The 26,004-nt window shown below is 56.6% G+C and overlaps 6 protein-coding genes across 7 annotated transcripts; 3 read left to right on the top strand and 3 right to left on the bottom strand.

Annotated features, from left to right (window-relative positions):
• Positions 1–147: 147 nt before the first annotated feature.
• Positions 148–1,950, bottom strand: IUM83_13022 (uncharacterized protein; the record flags this gene model as incomplete). Its single annotated transcript, XM_067937676.1, has 1 exon — positions 148–1,950. One exon carries the CDS (start codon positions 1,948–1,950, stop codon positions 148–150), a length of 1,803 nt encoding a protein of 600 aa, XP_067795780.1.
• A 1,876-nt stretch (positions 1,951–3,826) lies between these two features.
• Positions 3,827–14,116, top strand: IUM83_13021 (Vacuolar protein sorting-associated protein; the record flags this gene model as incomplete). Its single annotated transcript, XM_067937675.1, has 3 exons — positions 3,827–7,679; positions 8,445–9,375; positions 9,703–14,116. 3 exons carry the CDS (start codon positions 3,827–3,829, stop codon positions 14,114–14,116), a joined length of 9,198 nt encoding a protein of 3,065 aa, XP_067795779.1.
• Positions 14,117–15,863: 1,747 nt separating this feature from the next.
• On the bottom strand, positions 15,864–17,445 carry IUM83_13020 (putative amino acid permease YfnA; the record flags this gene model as incomplete). The annotated part of the gene is made up of 2 exons (XM_067937674.1): positions 15,864–17,283; positions 17,354–17,445. 2 exons carry the CDS (start codon positions 17,443–17,445, stop codon positions 15,864–15,866), a joined length of 1,512 nt encoding a protein of 503 aa, XP_067795778.1.
• A 1,283-nt stretch (positions 17,446–18,728) lies between these two features.
• IUM83_13019 (Zinc finger, RING/FYVE/PHD-type) lies at positions 18,729–20,060 on the top strand (the record flags this gene model as incomplete). Its single annotated transcript, XM_067937673.1, has 1 exon — positions 18,729–20,060. One exon carries the CDS (start codon positions 18,729–18,731, stop codon positions 20,058–20,060), a length of 1,332 nt encoding a protein of 443 aa, XP_067795674.1.
• An 823-nt stretch (positions 20,061–20,883) lies between these two features.
• On the top strand, positions 20,884–22,140 carry IUM83_13018 (Zinc finger, RING/FYVE/PHD-type; the record flags this gene model as incomplete). 2 transcript variants are annotated; one of them, XM_067937672.1, is made up of 1 exon in its annotated part: positions 20,884–22,140. In XM_067937672.1, one exon carries the CDS (start codon positions 20,884–20,886, stop codon positions 22,138–22,140), a length of 1,257 nt encoding a protein of 418 aa, XP_067795699.1. The 2 variants fall into 2 exon arrangements, with proteins under 2 accessions (XP_067795699.1, XP_067795700.1); XM_067937671.1 differs by having other exon boundaries at positions 21,148–22,140.
• Positions 22,141–23,100: 960 nt separating this feature from the next.
• IUM83_13017 (Enoyl-CoA hydratase) lies at positions 23,101–25,962 on the bottom strand (the record flags this gene model as incomplete). Its single annotated transcript, XM_067937670.1, has 5 exons — positions 23,101–23,505; positions 23,568–23,660; positions 23,742–23,930; positions 24,024–24,105; positions 25,931–25,962. 5 exons carry the CDS (start codon positions 25,960–25,962, stop codon positions 23,101–23,103), a joined length of 801 nt encoding a protein of 266 aa, XP_067795677.1.
• Positions 25,963–26,004: the final 42 nt, after the last annotated feature.

Here is a 26,004-nt window from a genome sequence, read left to right as displayed (position 1 = left end):
CTCGGACTTGACATGATTAAGGAAGAATGCGCGCTACAGTGCTCATGATACATCATTGTTGCTTAATCTCGTCGAGTGCGTTCTACTTCGAGCGCACTGCTTATATGGATGGCAGTTCTGCTGAGCTGCGGGAGAGCTCGCGTTGGTTTAAGCAGCACTGTAACCGGACCTGCTCACGGCGGGGTCTTCAACGTACAGCACAACACGAGGAGTGGCCGAGGATGACCGACGCAGACCACTTGGAATGTAAGCCGCGCTGCTGTTGGCCTTCTGACGGGGCTGGCAGTATGGGGATGCCGCGTACGGAGACGCCGCGTAGTTTGAAAACTGGTGCGACCCAACCGAAGCCTGTGACGATCGCACGCTGTACGGACGTCCAGTCTGCGTTGATCGCCGGCGCATTGTCGACGGGCGAGCGCTTGGGCGCTCCATCGTGGTGCGGGGAGTGACAAGTCCGAAGCTGGTCTGCTCTAAAATCTCCTCCACCACGATCTGCGAGGCGTTGCGCTGGTTGGCGCGCAGCACACACGGCAAGCAGAACTTGAGTGCCTTCTGGTTAATGTCGCTCATATTGCCGCCGCCGCCTCCACTGCTGCTGCGACTGCGGCTTCGTTCTGTAGACGCCCCGGACTCCTCGGGCTGCTCAAAGTCACGAATGCCCATGCTTCCGCCCAGATTCACGCCAGTATTGACGATGGGTGTGTTGTCATCGCTGCGCGAAAAGCGCAGCTTCTTCACGACACTGCAGCGCGAGCACACGGTCTTCGCGCAAATGGTGCATGGTGTTCCGCTTCGGTTGAGCACACTGCCGACCCGACGGTCGCACAGTGAGCAGTTTGTCGACAACGCTCCGTCCCTCGCGATAATGTCCACGTCCTCATCGTACGTCTCCTCGATGCCGCCCATGCCTTCGTCGGCGTACGTGGTCTTGTGGAGCTGGGTCGACGCTTTCCGCTTGCGTCCAGCTTGCTGCGCCGCAAAGGCGATCTTCTTGAGGTGCGCGCAGTCCACGACCGAGAAGGTCATGTGCAGCAAGAGATCCGCGCCTGCATTCACGGCCATGAACTCCATCATGGCGCCCTGCGGGTCGTAGTACCCCCTCGTGAACACGTCCAGCGTGCCCGTGAGACCCGTTGATCCCTCCGAAGCCGGCTGCTGGTGGAACAACTGCACAATAGACGCTCGCGCTCGTACCACCGACGAGGAGACGCTTGTCGAGGCCAACTGGGCCAGCGCCTTGATACTCACCGAGTGCATGATTCGGTACCCGATGCGGTCCCCGTTGGCCATCTTGGTGACGCCCGTGGCTTCCAGGTACAGCAGGTCCCTCCTCTTGGACATGGCGTCGTGGCGGACGGCCCACTTGAGCCCGAGGAAGCGGAAGGGCTCCTCGATGCTCGGGCCCTCGATCGTGGCCAGCACCTCGGCGTCGACGAGCGCGTCCTCGGCGTAGGCGCTGTTCATCTTCATGGCCCGCGTGTTGGCGCTGACCAGGCCGTACATGGCGTCGTTGACGTGGCCGGCCAGCAGCCCGGCCACCATGAGCAGCGGCAGCTCCGTTTCGTTGGCCGGACACTGGCCCGGCTGCGGCCCGGCGGCGGCCGCGATGGCCGCCTGCTTGGCCGCGGCCAGCTTGCGCTGCTTGTAGGCGCAGAGCTGGTCCTTCCTCTTGATGACCTTCCACTGCTGCGGGTCCACCTGGCCGCGGGCCGCGTGGTGGTGGTCCTCGTAGGCTTTGAGGCCGTCGGCCAGCAGCAGCTCGGCCAGGCGCGCGCACACGAGCGCCTCGTCCTCCGACAGGGCCACGGCCCGGCGCTCCAGGGCCGTGAAGGCCGAGAGCGTCTCGAGCTCCACCATGTTACTGCCGGCCGCGGTGGGGGCGCGGCCGCGAGTCGCGCGTGACCCGAGGCGGGGCCGCGGGAAGCGGCGCTGGCGCGGCTGGGCGTCCATGCTATCAACTACTCGGCTCGGAATGCGATCTGAGCTCCGGCCCGGCAGCAGGCACGACAGCGACAACCCGATGACAGCGTTGCACCCGCAATGCGGTCTCTGAACGCATCCAATTCTTCGGAGCCTTCTTAGGAATACTCAATCCTGTCTAAATAGATCGTTAATACGGATTGATTAAGCAGGTAAATACTTTATGTAAGTACGCGGGGATGGAGATTATGTTGACAAGGAGCGATCGTGAGAATTCATTTCCAGATCCATGGGGTTAAACGATTTTCGGAAAGCCTTTTTTCGAGCGCGCGATTTGCGGGCATAGTGGAGACAGGTGTCGAAGCGGAACTTGTGCAGCTCCACGATGACGCCCGGGGCTCTCCAGCTCTAAATACGAGCCCGCTCTCCGATCTGCCACGGGCTTGACACGATGTGCATCGCCGTTGACGGCCATCCTTACCTTCACGGAAAACAGTCGGTCCATGTTGCGCCAACCGCTGTTGGCCGGACTTTTATCCCAGGGCTCTGCGCTCCATACTGCGCGCGAGTTGTTCGGTTGTCCTCGGCCTGGCTGCGCCGGTGGTTTGGTCCGACGCCGCTTCTTTGAGTCGGCAACTTGCGGCGCAGCGCAGAGTGCCTCCACATGGGCCATGCTTCGTTGCCTGCACTCTGCGAACTGCCGCGCCGCGTAAGCAACGCCGAAGCAACGGGTGCAAGCGGAGCCCAGATGGCCATTTCGCAACGCCATGCGTTGCTCGTCCACGTTCAAGACCGCGCGTCCCATTTGCGCCCGGACTCGGTATCTTCGGCGCTGTGGGCCTTGAGCGCTGGCGCCGGAGCGAGCCGGCTGCGCGGTGAGGGCGCGTCTGGCCTCAGCGCGCAGAGCTGCAGCAGCCCAACCAGTCTGGGTAACGGCTCAACTGCTAGTCAAACTACCCCGCTAGTCAATCGGCGAGCGGTGGCTGGTGGCATCTTGGTTAGTCCGAACGATCACCGCGCCAGCAATGGCGGCAGGAGGATGGGGCCGCTTTCGGCGGAGTTGAGCAGCAAAACGTAGCCATGAACGATGCAGTAAGTCACGGAGCTCGCAGCACGACAGTTCTTGGACAAAAGGGACTGCTTCGATGCAGACCTCTATGAAGGTGTCGCCACAATGGCTGGTTTGCAGTTCATCAACTTCCTTCTAATTGGAGCGATTACTGCGGGCAACGCGCTTGAGAAGTCCGGCACCTGAGTTCCCGGCACGTGCTGCCGTGGCTTGAATCAGCACTGGTCTTCCACCTCCGGTGCGTGCGAAGGCACCGTCACCGCCATAATGTCAGCCGTGCACTCGCAGCAACTCGCTGAGAAGGCTGTCAGGCATTGTGCGCGTCAAACGCGCAATTAAAAACCAGGCGAGCGCTCTTGTACTTCAAGAGTCTTGTAGTAGTCCGAGTATATCGCCAGAACAACTCGATCCAAATGGAGGGTTCAGGCACATGTAAGGCCGTAAGTCTGCATTATGAGTCGATGATGCTCTCTGTTGCTATCTAGAACCCGATTTTCTGTATGCTGAGTCGTATTTGAAGCGTTGTCTGGTGCTGTCCTGGGTTTGTAGTGCGCATCCAATGCGTCCCGAAATGGTGTACACGGACAACGGCAAGCTCAGTTTAAAAACTCTCGATTCAAAAGTATCAACAGGTAGTAGAAATAACTCCTCGCAAGCTTGGGTTCGTTTGCTCTTACTTACGAACTAATTTTTACTTCAAGTGTGCATCCACCTTCTCGACATGGCTACAGTCTGATTACGGTATCCTGTGTACGGCACACCACTTCGGGCCACAACTCGTGCCTGGAACAAAGTGACCGGCCGCCTGCTCCTTCGTGACCCCCGGCCGACGCAGCCATGGCCAAGGCCATCATCTCGTCCATCCTGGAGGCGCAGCTGGGCAAGTACGTGGCCGGCCTGCGCAGCGACTCGCTGGTGGTGGGCCTCTGGAGCGGCGAGCTGGAGCTGCGCGACCTGGCGCTCAAGCCGCAGGCGCTGGCCGAGCTGCAGCTGCCCGTGGCCGTGGCCAGCGGCAGCGTGGCCCGCGTGCTGGTGCGCGTGCCCTGGAACCAGCTGGGCAGCGCCAGCGTGACCATCTCGCTCGAGGGCGTGGCCGCGCTCGTGGTGCCCGACGCGCAGCGGCCCGGCGCGGCCGAGCTGCGGCAGGCCAAGCGGAACCAGCTGGAGCGGCGCGAGCTGCTGCGCCAGCACCGCCGCTTCGCCGCGCGCGTTGGCCCGGGCCGCGCGCAGCCCGCGCCGAGCGAGGGCGAGGACGAGGGCACCTTCGTCTCGAGGCTCACGGCCCGCATCGTGGCCAACCTGCAGGTGACGCTGCGGGACGTGCACCTGCGCTACGAGGACGCCGTGGCCAACCCGGAGACGCCGCTCGCCTGCGGCCTGATGCTCGGGCGGTTCCGCTACTTCACGACGGACGAGGAGGGCCGCGAGGCCTTCGTGGACCAGGCCACGGGCCACGGGCCCTTCACGTACAAGAAGGCCGAGCTCTCGCGCTTCGGCATGTACTGGGACAGACTGGACGCCAGTGACCGCGACGCGAGGCTCGAGGCCAGAGCAGATGTGCCTCGGGCCATGCGGGCCATGGTGCAGGAGCTCGGCGGCCAGCAGGAAGACAGCAGCAGGAGGTGGCTGCTGCGCCCGTGCTCGCTGGCCGTGCAGCTCACGAAGAACGAGAGCACGGACTACTCGGCCGTGGCCAAGTACACGGTGGAGGCGGAGATGGGCGCGCTGCAGGCCAGCCTGACGCGCGAGCAGTACGAGGACGTGCTGTTCCTGCAGAGAGCCTTCTTGGGCCGAAAGGCGGTGGAGGCCCACTTTGCGCTGGCCCGGGGCCGCCCGCTGCACACACCGAGCGCGCGCCCTCGTGAGTGGTGGGACTATGCCACAAGGCTTGTGCTTGAACAGCGCAGAGCGAAGCTTCGACGACAAGCAGCTAGTGAGCAGGGTAAGGAGGGCGGCGCGCACCTCCCGCACCGCCGGCGACCACATCACCGCAAGATGCGGTGGTCGTCGGTACACAAAGCGCTGCTGGAGCAGCAGTTGTATATGGAGGCTTTCCGGGCAGAGCTGCGCAATGGCACGCCGTTGGACCCCTCGACTAGACAGGGCAAGTTTAAGCAGCGGTATGAAGAGGTCTACCCGCTGGATGTGGTGCTGCTGCTACGCGATGTTGCTGAAGACGCGGAGGAACGTGCGCAGGCCAAGGCGAAAGCGTCGGAGAAAGAACAAGCTAAAACCCAGGCGGCGCAAGGCGGAGGTGGCTCGTGGTATTCGTACTTCTTCGGGGGAGAAGATGAGGCTGCCTCCGCGTCAAATGAAGCAGAGGAGGAGCACGTGCTGTCTGCCGAGGGTCGCGAAAATCTACGCGAGGCTTACAATGATGCTGTGGAAAAGGCCAGCGACGCACACGAAGTGCCAATGGGGTGCAACCTGATGTCGGTGCAGCTTCAGCTAACAAATGGCTCGATAGCGCTTTATCAATCCAATGCACATGAAAGTCCGTTCGTGACTGGCATGCTCAATGGCTCGCTAGCTGTGAACATTCAGCCGGAAAATGAGTGGGATGCGAGCTTCCGAGTACAGCACTTCGACATCCTTAACGGACTAGCACGCGATTCCCGGTTTCACTCATTCTGTAGCCCGTCGTCACTGCTGTCACCGAGTAATGATCCGAGCATGTCCTGCGCCAGTATCGATATCAGTCGTCGAGCAGTGCTACAAGCCCAACTACAGGGTGAAGATGACGTGGAAGCCACGCTCAAGGTTCGAGTTCGCAGTGCGCCTGTGCGGATGATGGTCGATCCGTCGTTTGTGATGTTCCTGCACGCCTTCTTTGTGAGTCTGCTACCAGAAAAGCAGTTAGAAAGGGTTTGGCAGTTCGCTACATCTTCTGTCGCAGATTGGATGTTCACTGATGACCCGGAAGATGAGAGGAAGCTGCTGGAGTCATCAAGTACGAGCGCGGAGAAAGAGGCTGAAGAGGCAGAGCTCATGCGTTCGCTAGAGACAGCTGAAGGTCGCGTCGCCTACGACGTACTGGTAGACATGGACGCGCCCGTACTTATTCTGCCCGAAAACGTTGCCGAGCCATCTGGCGCTGTCGTTGTTGTCGATCTTGGCAGACTGAGCTTTCGCAATGATGAAAAGGTAAAACCCATCGATGCGTCTTTGGATATGGCGCTGGAAACGGCAGGAGAAGATCCTCGTCGTCTGCACTGGCGGTTGGACATCACCAAGATCCATGTTTCGCTCGGTCGCCAGGAACAATTGGTGGAATGGACTGATGAAGAACTCCGCAGTTTTACCAAAATAGTGAAAGAGCTGTCGATTGAGTTTTCACTCCACACGCAGGCAGCATCTTCACGCCTACGACTCCCTTCACGTACTGGGCGGAAAAACACGGAAACGAAGCCGCTACCGCAAGTGGGTGTCTACGCTGCTGTTCCCAAGATATCGATATGCCTCGTTGAGGAGCAACTCGTGGCGTTGGGCCAAATCCACTCGGCCGTGGTTGCGCAAGCGGTGACAATAGCTCAAGATAATGCGAAGCGTCTGGCTTACTTTGAGGAACAAGATAATGAAAGTGCCGAAGAGAGTGCGACGGAATCGGAAAGCGCCAATGATGAAAGTGTCAACAATGTCTCTGTTGCTCCAGTTACTGTGGATGAAAAATTCCTGCTGGAGATGGAGCTTTCGCTAGGATGTGTGGAGCTGAACTTGCGTGAGTCACCTGCTAAAGATGCCTTTATTTTGCGGGCATCGCAAACATCGTTTTCATTGGAAGCGTACTCAGCCCACCAAGCATTCCATGCACGATTGAAGGCTCTTGTGATGGAAGACAAGCTGTATTCACCGGAGTCCCGCTACTACAAACTCATATCTACAGGAGAAGAAGGCGGAGGCGAGGCCCCACATCTTATCGCTATCGACGTCATTTCGTTTCAGGGCGATCGAGTATCGAGAATGCAACCAGAAAGTGGCCAGGCATCGCAACTGCAGGCTGATGTGCAATTCAATGTGCTGCATCTACAATGGAACCCGTCGTCTGTGGCGTTGTTTTATCGCATCATATCCGCCTACGCGTCTGCTATTCAGTCCCACGACGACGACCTCCCGTCTGAAGATGTTACGTCACCGCCGAACAGCTCTAGATTGCAACCAGAGAAGAAACTCACGGGAGGAGCATCAATGGAGTCGCGCGTCGGGGGTGAACATGAAGAAGAGGTTTCAACGTTAACCAATCTGCGCTCTCGGGGAAAGCCTCTTGTTGTGGTACGCGCTTCTCTAGTGCAGTTTAGCCTGACGTTTAACAAAGATCAGCTTGACCGGCAGCTGGCGCGTCTAGAGATGAGTAACGCCGCCGTCAATTTCACGAGCTACGACATGGAAGGCCAAAGCTCCACTGACGAAGATACGTTCGATGTAACTGGTCACGTGGGAAACTTTGTGGGTACTGACTTGAGTACGTCGAAGCATCCATTGTACTCGCCGCTGCTGGGCCTGGACGAGGTAGAAGCTCGTCGGCGCGGTGCCTCCGGGATGGAACCAGAACCACTGCTGACTTTTGCGTTTGTGAGTGACCCGAAAGCGAGCGACAAGAGCTCGCTGCGCTTGGCGTTCAAGCCGATCCGGGGCGTTTACTATCATCAACAGATTTTGGAGCTGGTGGACTTTGTGTTTGAAGGGGTTCTCGGTGCGATGGTGAGCCAGACATTGATGAATGCCACTCAATTACTGCTTCGCGAGGATGAGGCTAGCGTCGTGCTAGACTTGACCATTGAGAAGCCCACCTTGATCCTTCCATTAAGCTTGGAGGATGCCCCTCACGCTAAGGCAACCGCAGATACGCTACGGCTTGTACACTTTCCGTCTAGTGCAGTACACTACGAAGGGCCACCAGGAGGTAGGACCAAGCGTGTTGTGCACGACGAGTCTTTGCCGCGTGCCATGATCCGTAGACCTGACGCGGAAGGAGGTGGCATTTCGTTGCGAGTAGACTGCAAAGATCTCTTTCTCGAGCAGGTTCGCATTTTTTGCACAACTACAAGTGCTGGCAAGCGAACGAAGGGTGCCGACGAAGGGCCGGTGTATGAAGATTTACTGCCCAAACCTGCAGATTTGAAAATCAGCATTGAGGACCTCGTCTCGTCAACTATTTCCTTAGGTGACGAGGAGACAGTTGACGGCGAAACGCGGACGGTATTCCTTCCTCGTATTACGGTTGATTCAGTGTTGCCACCGTTGGAAGCGCACATATCACGCACCAGCTACTTAGGTATCGTAGCGCTCATATTGGAGAATTTCGGTGCCGATGAGTTGCAAAATGTTCCAACAGGCACAGGACCTTTTGGTAAGGCAGGTAGTGCTTCGAGGCTCCTTAACAGAAGAAGGAGTAGCGCCGACATCGGAGAACTCCCATCCTTGCGCCCCACTGTGACGTACACATATCTCCAGCCAGACGCAGATGAAGCCACTCTTCAGGTGCGCTTTGTTATGGAAAACGTACGGATCATGCTGTTCCAGGATGGACGACCAGACGCGTTCGTGAGCGAAGATGTATCCCCTAATTCGATTGTGCAGCGCACCATCTCTGGAGCTGATAGCGACGAAACTTTGCGCAGTGGTGCGTTCGCTGAGGTCGTCGCGAGTGACTTTTCGCTGGTGTTTTATGATGAGTATGAAAAGAACCCGCGCATGGCGGTGCATCTTGGCGCGTTCAGTGCCCGTGATCTTGTAGGCAATTACAAGCCTGCAGTTGGTGGTACTGAAGGCGGTACTCTGCTGGTCTCGCCACGCCCGCTGGAGATACGCTACACGTGGGACGATGTCGCTCTGACTGGCGAACTCGACTTGGCTTTCTCCGAGGTCACTGGCATCGTTATCCCGGAGGCGCTACTAACGCTTACCGGCTTCTTCGCGCTACCTTCGAGACCGGCTCAGACCGACAAAAAAAATTCCTCGGACTCTATGAAAGATCTAGTGCGGTCGCAGACACCGTTAGCACCACCATCGCCATCTTTACTGACGCGACGTGAAAGCATATCGGACATTCTTCGCGATGGAAAGGAACCAGAACTGACGATTACAGTCCGTGCGACGGCCAAGCAAGTTGGCGTGGCGGTGCCACGCGATTGCTACGACCCGGAGAGCCCGCGTGTAGCCTTTGCTGGCGATTTTACGCTTGAATTCAAGTGGAAACCGCATCCAGACGCTAAGAAGGGTAAGTCAGACGGTGACTTGGACATTCAGAGCAGTATCCTAGCGGACGCACAAAACATGGAGATAGTGCTTGAGAATGCCGGGCGCCCAGGCTGCTGCGTGGCATCTTCATCATCCAGCACGAAGTGGGATGCCATTGACGTTGCACCACTAATCCAGTTGCTGGAACCGTGCGATTTACATGTCGAAGTGAGCGATCTATTCCCGCATGCCGGTCAGAGGCAACAGATTGTGGCACTGAGTTTTACTCCAATTGAAGTGTTCGTGTCCTATGACGACGCTTGCATGGCGATGGATACGATGGAGTCGTTCAATGAAGCGGTTGCACTACACGAAGCGCGCCTAAGCGCCTCAGATTTCCGTCGCCCATCGCGAATCGATAGCCCGACATCCCGTGCGTTGACGAGATCGCGCACCTCGTCAAAGAGTATCGTACTCGACAGTGCAACGGAAGAGGAAATTCACCGCTATTTTACATGTGAGCTACCGTCCGTCAGTCTGACGTTGATCAACGACTGCGACGGATGTGATATGGGTCTCGCGCAGCTACAAGTCGAACGCTGCCACCTATTCCTGAACGTCACCTACACGGCTCAACTGGAGGAGAGCGACGGCATGTCGTCCACATCTTTCGCAGAACCTGATTTGTCTGCTCCGCCGGTAACGATAACCGTTTCTGGTGGGGGAAACTTGGTGGTGCTCATGTCATACTACAACCCGGACACCCGCGATTGGCATCCCATGTGCACTGAGTGGGGTCTAGACGCGTCAGTACAAGGCTCCATTTCAACTGCGAGTGAGCTGCACGTAATTCTCACGGCTTCCCAAGCGTTGGATCTCACCGTAACGCACGGATTATTGGAGGTTGTGGCATCTGTGGGTGGCGCGTGGCAGCGTCGTGCGACTTTAGGTGCTACGAAGGTGCAGGCAGAAGAGAAGGAAGACGAAGACGTCGAGCGGCGTAAAATGGCACCGTGTGTGATTCGTAACGAGACCGGGCTCCCTCTCAGTTTCTGGCTGACAAATGGATCCTTCACGACAGAACCGCAAGTGGTCTCAACAGGAAGCTTAGCTGACGTTCGCTATCTCCACGCGCCAGGAAAGGGGCGTGGAGTGGTGCGGCGCTACGCATCTGGTGACCGAGATGCTGCCAATCTACGCCTTTGTCTGCAGCTGATGGATTCAAAAAGCTCGGAGGACAGTGCTGCGCGATTTCAAGCCGTTCAAGGACTCATTTTTGAGCAGTTGGGTGCACGAACGTTCCCTTTGGTGGACACCCACGGACAGAGAACGAATTTCACGCTAAGTTTGTCGGCACAGCTTGTCGAAGGCCGTATTTTACTGGTTGTGTCGTCACCAATCAAGCTTGTGAACAGGCTTGCGTCTGGTCGTCCTGTGGCGCTTCTTGTGAACGACCCAACATGGCATACGCCCGTCGAAATTGGGGTTCTTCGACCGAACCAGGAATCTGCAGTTCCAGTTCTGCTGTCGTTGGCTTCGGAGCTGCGCGTGCGGCCTGTGGAGAACGGTGCCACGCATTCGTGGAGCGCCCCTATCCCAGTGCAGACACGATCCGCTGTCGAACTTAAAGTCGAGGCAGGCGTGTCGTCAACGTCTGCCTCTCGTGAGAGTTTTGGCCATGCCGGGGATGGTCGAAACGCCGTGTACTGTGTTTCCATGTCAAGCGACAAAGAGCTTCGTACCGTGTCTTTTGCCGAGCCGCTTGTACTGGTAAACAAGCTACCAGTCCCGCTAACTTTCCGGTTGCGGTCTGCCTATAGTTCTGCCTATGGGTCTGGGGCAAGTGATAGCCCGTCGAAGCCCGAGACTATTGCTGTCGGAGCCAAGACTAGCATCTGGTGGACGGATATCGCGCAACGACCGCTCTTCCAGTTGCTCGTCGAAGGCTGCACGACTCCGTCGAAGTGGCTAGAACTCGTGCCTCGAGGAACCGCGAGCGGCGCCGTACTGTCAGTGCAACTTACTCGGGTCGATGACGGGCGTCCGTTCCGACTGCTTTTACGTGTGGTGGGTGGGGACCACGCTGCTCGGCCTGTACGTGTGGAGATTTTGGCTGAGGTCTGGGTTATCAACCGTTCTGGGTTGGAGCTGGTCTACGGCACTGCTGCAGATAGCGAAGCCTACCTACCCCCACGCGCGGCGCGAGCCCAAGTGGGCAATGCACAGATTAGCGCGTACTCAAGCGATAACAGTGGCAAAGTCCCTGTTGTCCGAATCGGCTTGCGCGGCTGCAATTGGTCGGCACGGTTTGAAGCGGATCCTAGAAGACTCAGTTGGCAGGACGAGTGCATAACGCTTCGCTCCGCTGGAAGCAGTGCGTCTTCAGGCGGAGTCTTGTATGAGTTGGGTGTGTCGGCTGACTACGCGACCCGGCATTTTGGCTCAGTTACGACGCTCGTGAGTATTATCCCTCGCTACCTGATTCTCAACCGCTCATCCCACACGCTCCTGCTTCTTGAAGCTCCAAATCGTCAGCACCAGCGTCTTGAGGATTCTAGCAACGACAATGTCGCTCACCATGTATTGGGTGCAGGGGATATGTATGCACTCTACTGGGTGGGTGGATCTCGCGCCCCGCTGCGTGCATCGGTACTACCCGACGACGACGCATCGGGTACGTTCTGTAGTGATGGCTACGACTGGAGCGCTACATTTGCCGTCGATCGTGTGGCTACTACAGACTTGTTAGTGCCACCACGAGCCAGCGGGCGCGGTGTTCACTTGGAAGTGGTCGTCAAGCGTGGAAGTCTTTCGCAGGCTACGTTTGTGGTGGTGGTGACGGATGGCGGTGCTGGATCTCCAACATCTACATCGTCGAGGCTGTCGAATGCTAGTTCAACGGTCTCTTCGACTGCGAGGGACATGGTGACAGGTCCTGGCACGGCTGGCTGGCAGACTTTCAGTCTGCACGCACAAGTAGCGGGTGTGATCGTGACGGTCACCGATAAAAAGCACGGCGGGACATTGGAAGAACCCCACAGTTTGTTTGCTGGTGGACCGGAGGGTGAGAGTGAACCGGTGGCGCGTGCGACGTTCACGCGTATCGGTGTGGAGGCGTCGTGGTCACCCCAGGCTACTGCTGCTAAATTGAACTTGATGGGGCTGAAGGTCGAGGACTTGCTCCCTCAGACCAAGAACCGCGTAGTGCTGAGACCACTGCTGCACGGAGATAGTTCTTCAGCGAGAGCGAGAATGGACAAGTACTTCCTGGAGCTAACGTATCTGGAAAGACCCCACGCGAAATACAAGTGGGTGGAGCGCGTGCATCTAGAACTGCAGAACATGAAAGTGTCGACAACCATGAGCTTCGTTGACAGACTTAACCAGCTACAGAAGGAGACGACTGCGCACTTCCAACACAAGTCGCTTGTGTCTGCTTTCCCAAGCGAGGACGGCAGCAATTACGAAGACGACGAGGAAGGCGACCTGCTCGCCTACTTTGTGCCTCAGAACGAGGATGGAGATGATGGCATTAGCGCTGCCGATATGGCAGCCATGACCGGCCGAAAGCTTTACATCGCATCAGGCGAGATTTCGCCTGCACGTGTTGTGGTAAGCTTCACCCGCGACAAAACTGACTCGAATCAATGCAGCAACGAGGGATTCTGGTTGTCGAACCTCAAGCTCAAGATCGAAAACGCGTGCGTGACGCTGGAGGGCTACCGGCTAACTCACGCTCTGGCCACGCAGGAGTCTCTGACTGCGGCAATTGTGCGCTTCTACGAGCAGTCTGTGAAATCCCAGGCACTTGGCTTGATTGAATCGATCGAGGTCACGTCGCTCGTGACCAGCATGGTGGCGGGTGGAGTTACGTCCTTGGTGTCCACGCTGCGTGGCAAAGCTGACCCAGCCGCAGCTGCTGGCGCCATGGCTCCTGGGATGCTGACATCCAGCTCTTCGAGTGTAGATGGCGACAGTCCACAAGGTGTGCCGTTCCGCTACGAGCACATGTCGAACGGGGAGATCGTGCGGAAGCATTCGAAGGCGCTGGGCGAGTGCCGCAGCAGCGCCGAGTTCTTGCGGCAGGTGCGGCACCTGGTGTACGATTGGGACGCGAACCACACCGGCCTAGAGGCGCGTGGTTGCGTTGCGCTTGCTCTGATCAACAATTCACGGCACTCCTTAGTGGTGAACACGCAGCTGAACGACGGTGCGTCCCTGCGTGTTCTCCCGCTTGGGCGACGGCATCTTGCTAGCGTACTGGATGTGCCAACCGACAGCGGAACTGCATCAGCTGGAGGAGGTAGTGCCACAGCTTGGCGAGCTGATCGAGCTGTTGTGGTGTTCGCCTACGGCTACACGCCGACACTACTGACATCAGGAGATGTCTACTTCACGGTGCAGTCGAACGCATGCAGTGTGTACGCTACACGCAAGACGGCGCGGCTCAGAGCGAACCGGGGCTACACAGCCACGTTCACGCTGCAGGAGACTCAGAGTTGGTGGTCTGCGAACGTGGTAATTATCGGCGACGACCTACTGGCTAGCGAGAGCTCCGTGTCTGCCTCCGATTCGGATTCTCTGTTTGGCGAGACACCAGCACTGGCGGGTCAGGACGCTGAAGCAGCGGGCGGTGACGATGAATTCGAGGTCGAGTTCTCGGGTGCAGCGTTAGGTATAATCGCCAAGCAGAGCGGACGTTTGGTGATCGTGCGGGAGTGCGTGCCGTCGAGTGCAGCTCAAGCTTCAGGCCGGATCGCTCCTGGTGACTGCATCCTCGCCGTGAACGGAGTGAGTGTGGCCAACACGTCGCAGTTCAAGCAGCTCGTGAGTAAGACACCACGACCGATCGTGCTGCGCTTTCGACGCTCAGGTCGCCACGCCAATGCAGCTTATGACCTCTTCGGCGAGAGCAAGCAGCAGGAAGGCGCGTCCAACCTGTTTGGCTAGAGTGGAAGGACAATGATGCAATAGACGATGAAGTGAGCCATTCTTGGACTGTAGACGAATTTGGCCGCTCACTTCAACTTGACAGGGGAGTTAGTTTCACGACCAACTAACTGTGGCTAGTTCCCGTGCCTAGGCTGCAGCACAGCATGAGTAGCAAGGATGGACCCATCACACAATTGCTAGGAAGGTTCAAGCGCCCATGGAAGAGCACCAAGAAGGAGGAAGTCAAGCATCTGGTTCCGACGACCGTGTCGGTGCACAACAAACTCGCAGCGTTGCGTTCAAAGCGCGTGGCAGTTTTTTTCCAGGCCAAGGCTAGACAGCGTGCTGGGGGCCAAGCACTAGCTTCGGTCGTAGGTAGTAGCGGTCGTGCTGTGCTGACATTGTTGCGATCGTTGCGCCATCTTGCGGTCACGTTTTTCTCGCGAAAGCGCCAGAGTTTGGCGGCTTTGCTCGGCCGCGAGTCGAAGTGGGGGAGGAAGCTGCGCTTGCTACCGTCGGTGCTAACGAGCGAGAAGAGCTTGCTGGGTATGATCCAGAACACCTTTAGGAGAACGTTCCGGCTGGATGCAGGCAAGAAAGCCCAGGCCGACAGGGATCGAAGGCAGCACAAAGTACGCATCTATCAGTGGGTGTGTCGGGCGTTGGCCCGGCTGGGCCGCTCTGCTATCGTTGCTGCACGCAAACGCTACAGATCTGAAAGCGCCGCGCTACTTTCTCGCGAAATGGTTAATCGATTGATGATCGAACAGCCCCCGATTCTAGCTGTAAAGTTCGTCGAGATGCGAGAACGTGAGCGCCTTGCGAAGAGTGCCCGTGTGATTCAAAGGTTGTGGGGGCGAGTGAAGCGCAACGAGCAAGCAACCGTCGATGCTAAGGCGCGTATATTGGGTTTACTGGCGAACATGCCATCGCGTCTTCGGCAGCAGCAAGATACGCGACAGCAGACCATCAAGACTGTACATGATACTAGTGCCATCGCCACTAGATTGTTCGTTCAGCGTGCGGCGCACCGTTTGGCGGCACGTCTTATCCAGCGCGTGTGGCGTGGCCATTGTGCTCGTCAGCGCGCTCGTCGGTTGCGAGAGTGGAGAATGAGAAAGTTTCTACGCAGACGACAGCGTGAGCGTCTTCGAGATGCCCGTACCGCTTTGTTGACGCCTTCGCAGGTGGAGCAGAGGTACAGGAAAGAGCTCGAAACGCGAATGCTGGCTCGACAACAGGAGACGCCGTTGCTGCCGGTTCCTCGAAGAGATGAACATCAGAGAAGACGAGGTGAACGAGCAACACTGTTAGAGCCATTGCCACTGCAGTCGAGGCCGCCACTGATATCATCCGCTACACGCACCAAAGTGCAGTGCGTCCCATTCAGCCGCTTCAAGAAGATCATTGCACAAGATGCTCGTGTGAATCTGAGTAACGTGTGGGTGGCGATCCCGGTCGGGCATCAAGAGCAGGAAGAGGAGACTGGTTCGAGGCATGGAGGGCTGAGCCCGCTGTTGGTGGGGAAGGGGCGGAAGAAGAGAACTAGGGGTGGACTGCAAACCACCTACGACTGGGTGCCAGCGAATTTACTGCAGAGCAATGGGGAGAGAGAAGCGAGAGAAGCGGCAAAAACTCGTCAGCGACAGCGAGCAACGAGTCCTTCAGTGGCCAAGACCATTCTGGAGTTTTGAAACTTGGATTTCTAGCTACTTATACACACTACGCTTACGATCAGCGAAGAAATATTAGGGGCTCATACCAGCTAGCGGCGGTAGATGAATCGATAGCCGGCGTAAAGCACCCCTGGGACAAAGAACGCAACCATCAGAATTGCAGACACAAGGTTGCAGCACGCGTAGAAGGTGACGTAACCGAACATGAACGTTGGAATCACCGCAATGGCGTAAAGCACTGGTACTCCCCCTGGTACCTTGGTCGGACGAGCAATGTACGGCAATTCTCGTCGAAGTTTGATGATCGTGGCGATGATAAGCAACTGGACTGCCGCGGAGTACGCATTCGTCATGACCAGCATACTGTGGAAGTCCAAGTTGATGAGCGCCAGCATGAGCACAAGTGTGAGCAGTGCAGCGTTGTACGGGCTCTGGAACTTGGGATGCCGCTTGGCCAGAACTTTCGGGAGGAGTCGATTTTCAGCCATGCCACTAACCAGGAAAGTCTTGACGTGCACCGCTGCCATGCACATACCAGCCGAGCCGCAACACGTCGCAATTTGAATGAGTGTGCGAAGCGAACTGCCACCAACAAAGTACGCGAAGAAGGGGAAAGCGTCACGATCAAGCAGGAACCACGGCAAGGCGTCGGTCCCGATACCGGCGATCATGGGGACGATGTATGTCACGAGAACCAACAGGCAGGTGTAGCCGATCGCGCGCGCGTACGAGCGAGCGGGGTTCTGGACTTCACCGCCGAATACCGACGCGTTGTTGATCCCCTTGAATTTGAAGAAAAGCGTGTTGAGCAGAGTGGCCCACTCGATCGCCAAGTCGCCTGTTGAAACCACATCTTTCGCTACAGGGTCGTACAGGACTTTTTCACGGCGCACTTGGATGATGTCGTGGAAGTTTGATGCGTTCGCAAATGACCACACCGTGAACACGGAAAAGAACAAAATAACGACCGAGACAACCACGAAGCTAAGTCGACCAACTGTACGCGTGCCCAAGAACGTGGGGATGGCTAGAGCGACTCCGATCGCCGCCTTGATGAAGTACGCCGCGACTGAAGACTTGACCTCGACGCCGTAATACCTCGTGAGTAGGGTCAACACTGTACTAGGCATCAACGCTCCCCGCAGCACTCCCGCGATCCACGACCAGTACCCCACTTGGAAAGCCCAAAACGGACCGAAGGCGTTTAATACCCACACCGTGAAGCCGCCATCCTCCGGAAACGCAGAGCAGAGTTCAGCAACGATATACGCGAACGGGAAGGCGACGAAGAGTGCGTAGAGCAAGAAGCCTAGAAGTCCGATGAGGGGCCCGGCCGACGAGATGACGGTCTCTGAACCGATGGGACCAGCGCACAGGTAGACGTATAAAATCGACACGATGCCCACGACACCAAGGCGGCGATGATTCACCGTCATCGTCTGTCTTTGGTCGTACAGGCTTGGGGACTGCTCGATCATTTCGGCCTCCTTGTCGAACTCCTTGAGGTCACTGGGAAATAATGTCCGTCAGCATCAGTGCGTTTTCTGGCCAATTGTGCAAACTGCATTCATTTACTTACACGAACGCAGCCGCGGGTGCCGTGTCTTCGCGTGGAATGTAAAACGTAACCTTCGGAGCAGTGCTTCGTAGCACGACGTGGTCTTCCAGCATCGGGAGGTCGGTGGATGCAATGGTATTTTCTAGTCGGAAAGATCAATTATCCGAACTTTCGGCCATGGCCGCTCAAGTTAGACGCAGCGGCAGAGATTCAAACGATTCAGGTGGCACCTCTTGTTTTACAGATCAACTGCTTTGAGGAGCCATAGGGAGTTGTTTGTGGACAGCCAGCCGGCGGTACTACCAGCCCATAGGGAGAAGTCGACACAGGTCAGCACTCCGTTGGTCCTCTGCTGACTCAGGCGTATGCGGTATTATGGCTGGGCAGTCGTGTGTACTACTTGTACGTACAACCTACATGTATATGCTATGGTTAGTTGTAAGCAATAAAAAAATCCCCTGCGTTCCTGAAATGTAACGGCGTGTACACTGCAGCATGGCGACTAAACGTTGCAAAAACAACGACGACATAAATCACGGTACTTCCCGTCCCCGAAAAACAATCGTAACAAATCTACCCACTCCAACGGCTGTGTCCGACCTTCGGCAATTTGTTGCTTGCCAGGCTTTTTCGCTTGCGCTTTGAACATCGGCGCAGCCTTGGCAGAAGCGTCGGCGATAGCAAGATGTGCACGATGTTGAAGTGCTCCGTTCTAAGAAGAACCCCACGTAAACTCTGCGACGAGGACTCTAGCTCGCCAACAGGTGGTACGCTTCATGTCGTAAACAGAAGCTCTTCGCTTCTACATGCACGCCTAAGCCTGCCAAAGCTTTCATGGAAAAGAAACCTTGCGCAGCCATCGACAATCTCTTCGCCTGTTCGCGATGCGGGGTCGCGATGCGGGGTCGCGCAAGTTGCCCCTCCCCTTGTCCGTGTCCAGTTCTGACTCATGGATGGACGCGATATAGGAGACAGCTACGCCCCGGTTGCGCCTCGAGAGCGGAATCATGCGACCGAAGGGCAGCTGGCCGCGTGGCTTGTGCTTAATATTCCGCTCTTATCTACGCAGTCATCGTCCGACGTTGCAAACGGCCATTTGGCAGCGAAATGTCAGCGCTTCTTGCCGATGGCAACCACATGGCAGTTCTGGGCGCTGATTCTGTTCACTGTAAGGGCACGCCAGCAAGTTGCGTCCACGTGTTTGCTGATCTTGTGTTGCCGAGACGGTGGGCAGGCTCCGCCCCATTTGAAGCAGATGTCGCCGCCTATGGACAAAGTTCCACCTCGGTCACCTCGAGCCGCAGAAAAACGAAGGGAGCTCTTCGTTCACTCCCGCTTTAACTGACCTCTTCGCACTCAGTTACCGCTCCACTTGCCATCGTGAGCTCTACCCCAAATGGCCGAGGCGGTGTCAACCGAAGCTCCTGAACTAACTCGTCGAGCCACCGCTCCAGTTCGACTTCAAGAGCTGCTGCACCAAGCCAAATACACTCCTGCCAACGTCGAAATCCCCAAGGAAACACCGCTGATGGAGCTGCCCGACGGTGAAGCCCTGGCGTTCCGCCACCTAGCGCACAGCATCGTGTCGCGAACTCTGGCTCACGAAATGGAGCACCGCCGCACGAAAGGCCCTGAAATGGCTCCGCGGGACTGGAAGTTGCTCAAGCGACACGACGAGCTCAGCATTTTCAAACGCAGAGCTCCCGAGCAATCTCAGCAGACGCAGCGCCCGATGGTTCTCTGCGTCGGGTCCATCTCAGGAGAGCTGGAAGACATTCTCTACGGCGTCCACGCCAAGACCCGCGACGAGATGCAAATGGTGCTGCCCCACATGAGGAAGGGCTACGTCAACTGCGCGCTACTGGCCAAGCTGGAAGGCGGTTCCAAGGCTGATCCCTACCGGCAGCTCGCGCTCAAGTGGCATCTGACCGATGTGCTCGGAGACGCCAAAATCCTCAAGCACCGCGACCTGTGCAAGCTCGAGTCTATGGGCATCAGCACCGATGCCCAGGGGGAGCGGTACGCTTACTACCTTCTCCAGAGTGTGGACTTTGCGGGTTGCCCGCCTCCCCAAGAGCACAGCGACACCATCCGCGCCAACATGATGTTCTGCAGCATCTACCGCCAAGCTCCTGGGTCGCACACCGTGGAAGTCTATGCCAAGGGCATGTTCGACTTGGGCGGCGATATCCCAGCGTTCCTGGTGTACAACACGTCGTGCGCGCTGATGGTCTCCATTATCAGTGCTGTGGAATCGGCTGAAGCGAAGAGGCTCACGCTGCTTGCCGTGCAAAAGGCGGAAAACTCCGCAGTCCCAGTCGACGATCTGTCCAAGCTGGACTTGGATGACTGTGACGGTGAAAATACTCCGTCTGGGTACTCGAACTCGGGCTACAGCCTCCCACCTGAAGCGAGCGCAGCCATCTCGGCGACCACCCCAATGCTGTCGCGTCTGCTTTCGAAAGGTAATCGGAAGTCTCGCTCGCGGAGGCAGACATCAGCTGAACCATGCTGCGTGTGTTCCAAGAAGCCCGCAATGGCGTCGCTAATGGGTGCTACGCACCGCACATGCGGCGTGTGCCTGCGTGGTGTTTGCAACAAGTGTCATGTCAAGCGCAGGTTATTTGCGCGGCCTCACCTCATTCCTGTGGCGTGCTGCAAGTCGTGTCTTCTGGAAGCCAAGCAAGTATCCGTGGACCCTCTAGAGCCATGCCCATCGCTGTCATAGGAGAGGACGATAGTGCAGGTTTTTGTTTCATATTGTGGGGTGCTTGTAATGTATATTGGCTTGAGCTTGCCACGTTATTCTTTTTCGCGAAAACCGTCTCAAACTGAGATTATTCTTGTACCAGTGGTATCCATGTCGAATGCTTAAGCTATCGCCAAAAATTTCTTGATGAACTGCTATATCCTTGAGTTCGACAGACAGAGCTTGCTTTTGGTTTGATCGTAAAGGTGGCAAGGCCGAGGACATGTAGAAGTTTGTGGTGCGGCCAGTACTAACGAGTGGTGCGTATGTGCCAGATGATCAACACAGCAAGCTCTACACTCCAAGAAAAGCTTCGTGATGTAAAGACACCTGCACTTGTGTAGTAACCATTTGTGCCCCGCCGAAGTGTTCCATCAAGCGCTGGAGGAACAGCGGGGCCCACATTGGTGCGTGGATAAAGAAACGTGCGCTAGTGAAGGCGAAAGCGAGGCAACCGGTTGCGTTGCTAGCAATCGCGGATCTGATCTGGACAGTCCAGGGTACACATGCACCATTTCAGTGGCGGTGGCCTGTCAACCTGACATACATCTGCACCACACATGGCAGTATGGCAGTTCTGAGCTGACGATCATTTTGCTTGGCGATACTCATCACCGTGCAAACGAAAGTCGCGGGGCTATCCATTTGCACTTTCACATTAGCCTTCTGGTGTACTTCCACTGCAATGGCTGCGTCACAACATGATTTCCCCGAACTGGAGGTGACAAGGCGAGCGACGGCTCCTGAAAACCTGCAGAACCCATGCCACGATCTATTGAACCGGGTCAGGTTCAGCCCTGACATGATGAAGGGCACCGCGTTGATGGATCTCTCCGATGGGGAGACGCAGGCCTTTCGCCACCTTGCCCACAGTATCGTTTCGCGCACGTTGGCTCACCAGAAAGCGTACCAACTCATGAACTGCCCCGAGCTGTCCAGGGGCGACTGGAAGCTGCTCAAACGCCGGAACGACCTCAGTGTCTACAAGCGGAGGCTATCCACACACAATGACCAAACTCGAGGTCTCACGGAGTCCAACCGACGGATGCTTCTCTGCGTTGGAACCATGCACGGAAGTCTCGAAGACGTGCTATACGGCATTCACGCCAAGACCCGAGAAGAGATGCAACTGACCGTTCCCCACGTGAGCAAGGGATACCTGGACTGCACCATGCTGGCCAAGCTGGAGGGGGGCTCACCACTCGATCCGTACCGCCAGCTTTCGCTCAAGTGGCATCTCACGGAGGCCATCGGGGATGCGAAGCTCAGCCATCTGCGCGATCTGTGTGTGCTCGAGTTCATGGGGATCAGCACCGACTCGCAGGGTGAGCGGTACGCCTACCACTTAATCAAGAGCGTTGAGTTTGGAGGATGCCCCGCTCCCCCCGAGGGATGCGGAGTCATCCGAGCTAACATCATGTTCTGTAGCATCTACCGCCAGGCGCCGGGGTCGTCCGTCGTGAGAGTCTACGCCAAGGGCATGTTTGATCTGGGTGGTGACACCCCCTCTTTCCTGACGAACAACACGTCCTGCTCGCTTATGCTGACGATCCCCAGAGCTGTGGAGAGCTCCGAGGCCAAACGCCTAACGCTACTCGCAGTGCGCAAGGCAGCGAGTTCCGTGTCGTCGTCGTGCGAGGACCTGCCAACCGACGACGACCTGGACGAGTTCGATCTGTCTGTGGACTCGGTCGATCTGTCCGCGGACGAAATGTCCTCCGGGTACTCGAACTCGGCGCATAGCATCTCGGCCGAAGTCGTATCCGTGTCGGCACCGCCAACGCTCTTCCGTCTACTGTCGAAGGGCAAAAGCAAGAAACGGCAGCAGGCAGGCGGCGTGTGCTGCGTGTGCGCCAAGCAGCCGGCAATGGCGGCGATCGTCGTCACCTCGCACCGCTCGTGCGGCGTGTGCCACCGCGGAGTGTGCAGCAAGTGCCGCGTCAAGCGCCAGCTCTACGCGCGCTCGCAGCCCGTGCCCGTAACGTGCTGCAAGTCGTGCCTCGTGGAGGCCAAGCAACTGGCCGTCGACCCGCAGAACCCGTGCCCGATGCTGCTCTAGTCAGATGCAAGGTTTAGCTGTTGGTTCCTTTTGACAAGCTGCTACCCGAGACTCGGCTGGCTTGCAAGGGAACGCTCCTCTTTTGAATTCGCCGTCTTCTGCAGAGGTATCTTCGCCGTCCAAGGCCTAGCTGTGCGAGGGGCTGTCTGTCGACGTCCAGCTCGAAGAGGCCCAGCCGCTAGACTCCAGTGTTGCGCCGCACGAGTATCGGTTTGCGGTCCACGCGCGGCTGTCAAAGCTGTGTGCGCCGACCAAGCGACCGGGTGACGCCTCCGCCGCACAAGGCGTGGCGTTGCTGATCAGCAAAGAATGCGACGTCAAGAACGGCGCTGTATAGAAGCGCGTCGAGAGAGGAGTCGACAAGAAGCTCTTGTCAAGAAGCGAGGGCACCAGATCGACACAGGTACAATATCGCAGAGAGGAAGTGCTTGGCTTACGTTGACCAATGTTCGGAATCACTGCCACGCTGGAGAGCTGTTTTCCAAGTAGCTCCCAGCTCAGTGAAAGACGATCCCGTCACTTCAGTTGCCACACGCTGACCTTCTGCCTTGAAGAGTGAATCGGAATGAATTTGAGCGCTCACGTTTTGAATTTCAGTGTTGACTGTGTTAATAGCGCGGTGCAATGGTGTAGCAAAATAAACCGCACCAGCGTCAGTCTTATTCACCCACCCGATTGACATTTTCGCAAGTATTTTGCTGGTTTGGCGCAGCATGCCGTGCTCATCAAACGCTGACGCAAGGAGAAGCGGAACGGAAACGCATGTGACTGTTGATCTGTAGATAATACTCTTCATCCTGGCACAGTTGCTGCGCCTGCACACGGGCTACTGCTGGCAAGTGTTTCGAGTTGTTCAAATGAACGCGAAGCTCTCCACCGTGGTCAGGTTCCCACTCGTCGTTCAGGTAATACACACACGTGACGAGGCGGATGAACCCATCCTTGGACATCACGCCTCGTTCATCTCGCTGTGCGTTCGCGCACGTGTCCAAATGTATCAAAAGCTGAGCCAAACGTACGCGTCATGCCGAGCGGGTCCCAAACACGCTCCTGCAGATAGACATCCCAGGGTTGTCCACTGACGCTCTTGATAACCTGTCCAAGAATGGCGAAGTTCGAATTGGCGTGGCCGTGGCCACCACGAAGGGTGTGGGCAGACTCATTATTTGCCAGACCTGCCACCAGATCCTCATCGGTCGGATAAACCCCGAACAATCGCCCCACATCCGGTAGATCATTCAGTCCTGAGTTCATAGCGCACAGGTCGCCAATGGTGACATACTCCTCGGCGTACTTGTCGAAGGGCTTGGACGACGGGAGGTGCTTCTTGACCGGATCGCCCCAGGACAACTTCCCTTCCTCAACCTGTAACGTGGTTGGATAGATGCCCATTTCATTAAGCATATCGTAGACAATCAATCTCCTACCATGATGGCGATGCCGAAGCTGATGAAAGTCTTGGACACCGACCCGATCTGGAACAGCGTTCTGCTTGTGACCTGGCTGCTGGGATCGTCCGACTGCAATACAACAAAAGTGAGCTGTGAGATAGGTATCACAGCAAGTATTAGCCGATCCCCTTCACCTTGCTAAGGCCGTACCCCTGGCTCAGCAGCACCTTGCCTTGGTACACGATGGCGCCGCTCACGCCGACGCCTCGCTGCTACTCGATCGCCAGCTCTCGATCCAGAAACGTGTTGGCTTCGCTGATCTTCTCCCCCAGCGTGCGCCCAGCCTCCGGGAACGCTCCGTTCCCGTGTCCACCGGACGATCTCGTCCTCCAGAGACTCCTGTTGGCGCACGACGAGCGCCCCATGCACGGCCTCAGTCAGCACAACACCGCCAAACAAACCAGCTAGTCCTACTTTTGCAGTGCTACGTACGAAGATAGCGAACTGTGTCGGCACCACATTGCGCGGCTCCGGCGACACCTTCTTGCGCCCGTGCACCGGCGCCTCCACCTGTCTGCGAAGACGCAGAACGACAGGACTCGCGCCCCTTCTCCCCGTCCGCCGGCGCCAGCCTTTGCCTCGCGGAGCGCCTCGCTCTGCTGAGAGCGCGCCGGCCCAGGCACCCTTCCTTCGCCACGAAACCAGGTGACTCGGGGTGCTCGGAGCTGCGACAATAGCACACACAACTAACTAGTAGGGGCAGCAACGCACAGCATTCGAGCTGCAACTAACTACTAGTGGCAGCAACGCATTGCGACTCGCTCGTTGGTTGCGCAGCAGAGCTCGCAAATGGCGATTTTTGGGTTACCCGCACCCGCCCGACAGCACCGTTCGGGTACCCGAACTTTACCCGGCCCATTATATCCATTCAAAACAAATGTGCAATATATGGTGAGTTCATCTTTACTCTCAGTCGATGAGATCGCTACTACGAGAATATCATCTAGCATCGATGGATTGAAGGAATTCCGCGACTTACACATTACGGTTCCCGCAGTGGAGAAATTGCTTTCCGATACGGCGCTTGACGCCGGAATGCACAGTATCGCCCTTGCCACCATCGCAAGCTTCGGATATGCTGGTTTACCTGTGGAGTTCCACCATTCCAACATGTCGAGGTTGGTTTTGTCGTCTTTACTTAGGGAGCAGCTCATGTATTTGTCGAACTCCCCTTGTTCATCAAGATTTACGCATGGTGCATTGTCGTCATCGCTCTCGTCCGAAGAGCACAAGTCTGCAGCACCCACAATGAATGAAGCAGAACTTGTTTTCTGCTCTTTGTGCGAGCGAGTACGGCCCTGCACGCGGTTTAGTATATGATACAGTCGAGAAGCACTGAAAGAACTGGTACTCTCCAGCTTCTTGTCGTTTCTTGGGATGAAAATAGCACGGAGACGCGGGCTATATCTATAAGAAGGCAAGCGGTTGTACTGTATGCAACATTACAGATAGACTCGGGTACCCGCTTCCCACCCGAGGCCTACCTGAAGTTTGGGTATACCCGGCCGGGTAACCCGGGCTCAGGTACCCGATTGCGAGCTCTATTGCGCAGTGGGTGGGCGGCAGCTCGCTAGTTTAAGGACCGAAAGTAGCGCCGAAGGGCCCGAAAATAAATCTGGAACACTTATTTTCGGATATCAAGTTTCAAGACCCCGAAAAAAAGCGGCCAGCGCCCGAAATTAGGCCGAGAACAACCCATGTTGCAAGAATGCATACCTCGTCGAATCGAACTGCGCAACCGAATTTAACAAATAGAATATGGCTCGGATTTGAAAATTGATAGTCGCCAAAACCTGATTTCCCGAAAATCCGAAATCCGAAACTAGGCCGAGAACAACCCCATGCAATAATCGATACCTCGTCGAATCGAAATGTCCGAAATTAGCGCCGAAATTAGCCTTAGGGAAATGTCTCGGCTTTGAAAATAGATAGTCTGCGTAAACGCATCAGTCGTTCTAAATTAGGAATTAGCAAATGGCTCGGTTTCGATAATCGAAACCTAATTCCCGAAAATCAGAAATCCAAAATTAGGCCGGAAACAACTCATCTTGCAAGAACGCATACCCGTCTCTCAAACAGGCGCACACAAAATATCGCTCTGGATCCGGAAGAAGCTGGTTGGCATACTTCGGCCGATATACAAGTTTGTGCGCAGTGCGGAAAGTTTGTTTCGTGTGATATTCACACATATTCGTTTGTACCGCACTTGTTTCTAATTCTATCGCGCTAGATGGGAGGCCACCTCCAAGTACTGTTTATAGTTAAACGGGCGAGCAGCGGGACGAGTTTTCAGGTGCTTCAAAAAATACTTCGGTCGTACCAGTATACCGGTGGTATACCGGTATCCTAGGTCGTCCGGCCGGCCAACCATTGGCTCTCGGCTCTTCGGAGCTCGTGCGTGGGGCTCTAGCAC

The sequence above is a fragment of the Phytophthora cinnamomi genome (assembly GCF_018691715.1).
Source record: "Phytophthora cinnamomi strain GKB4 chromosome Unknown Contig19, whole genome shotgun sequence".
NCBI lineage: Eukaryota > Oomycota > Peronosporomycetes > Peronosporales > Peronosporaceae > Phytophthora > Phytophthora cinnamomi.
The sequence above is the reverse complement of the archived record's forward strand: the minus strand, read 5'-3'. Positions and strand labels throughout refer to the sequence as shown.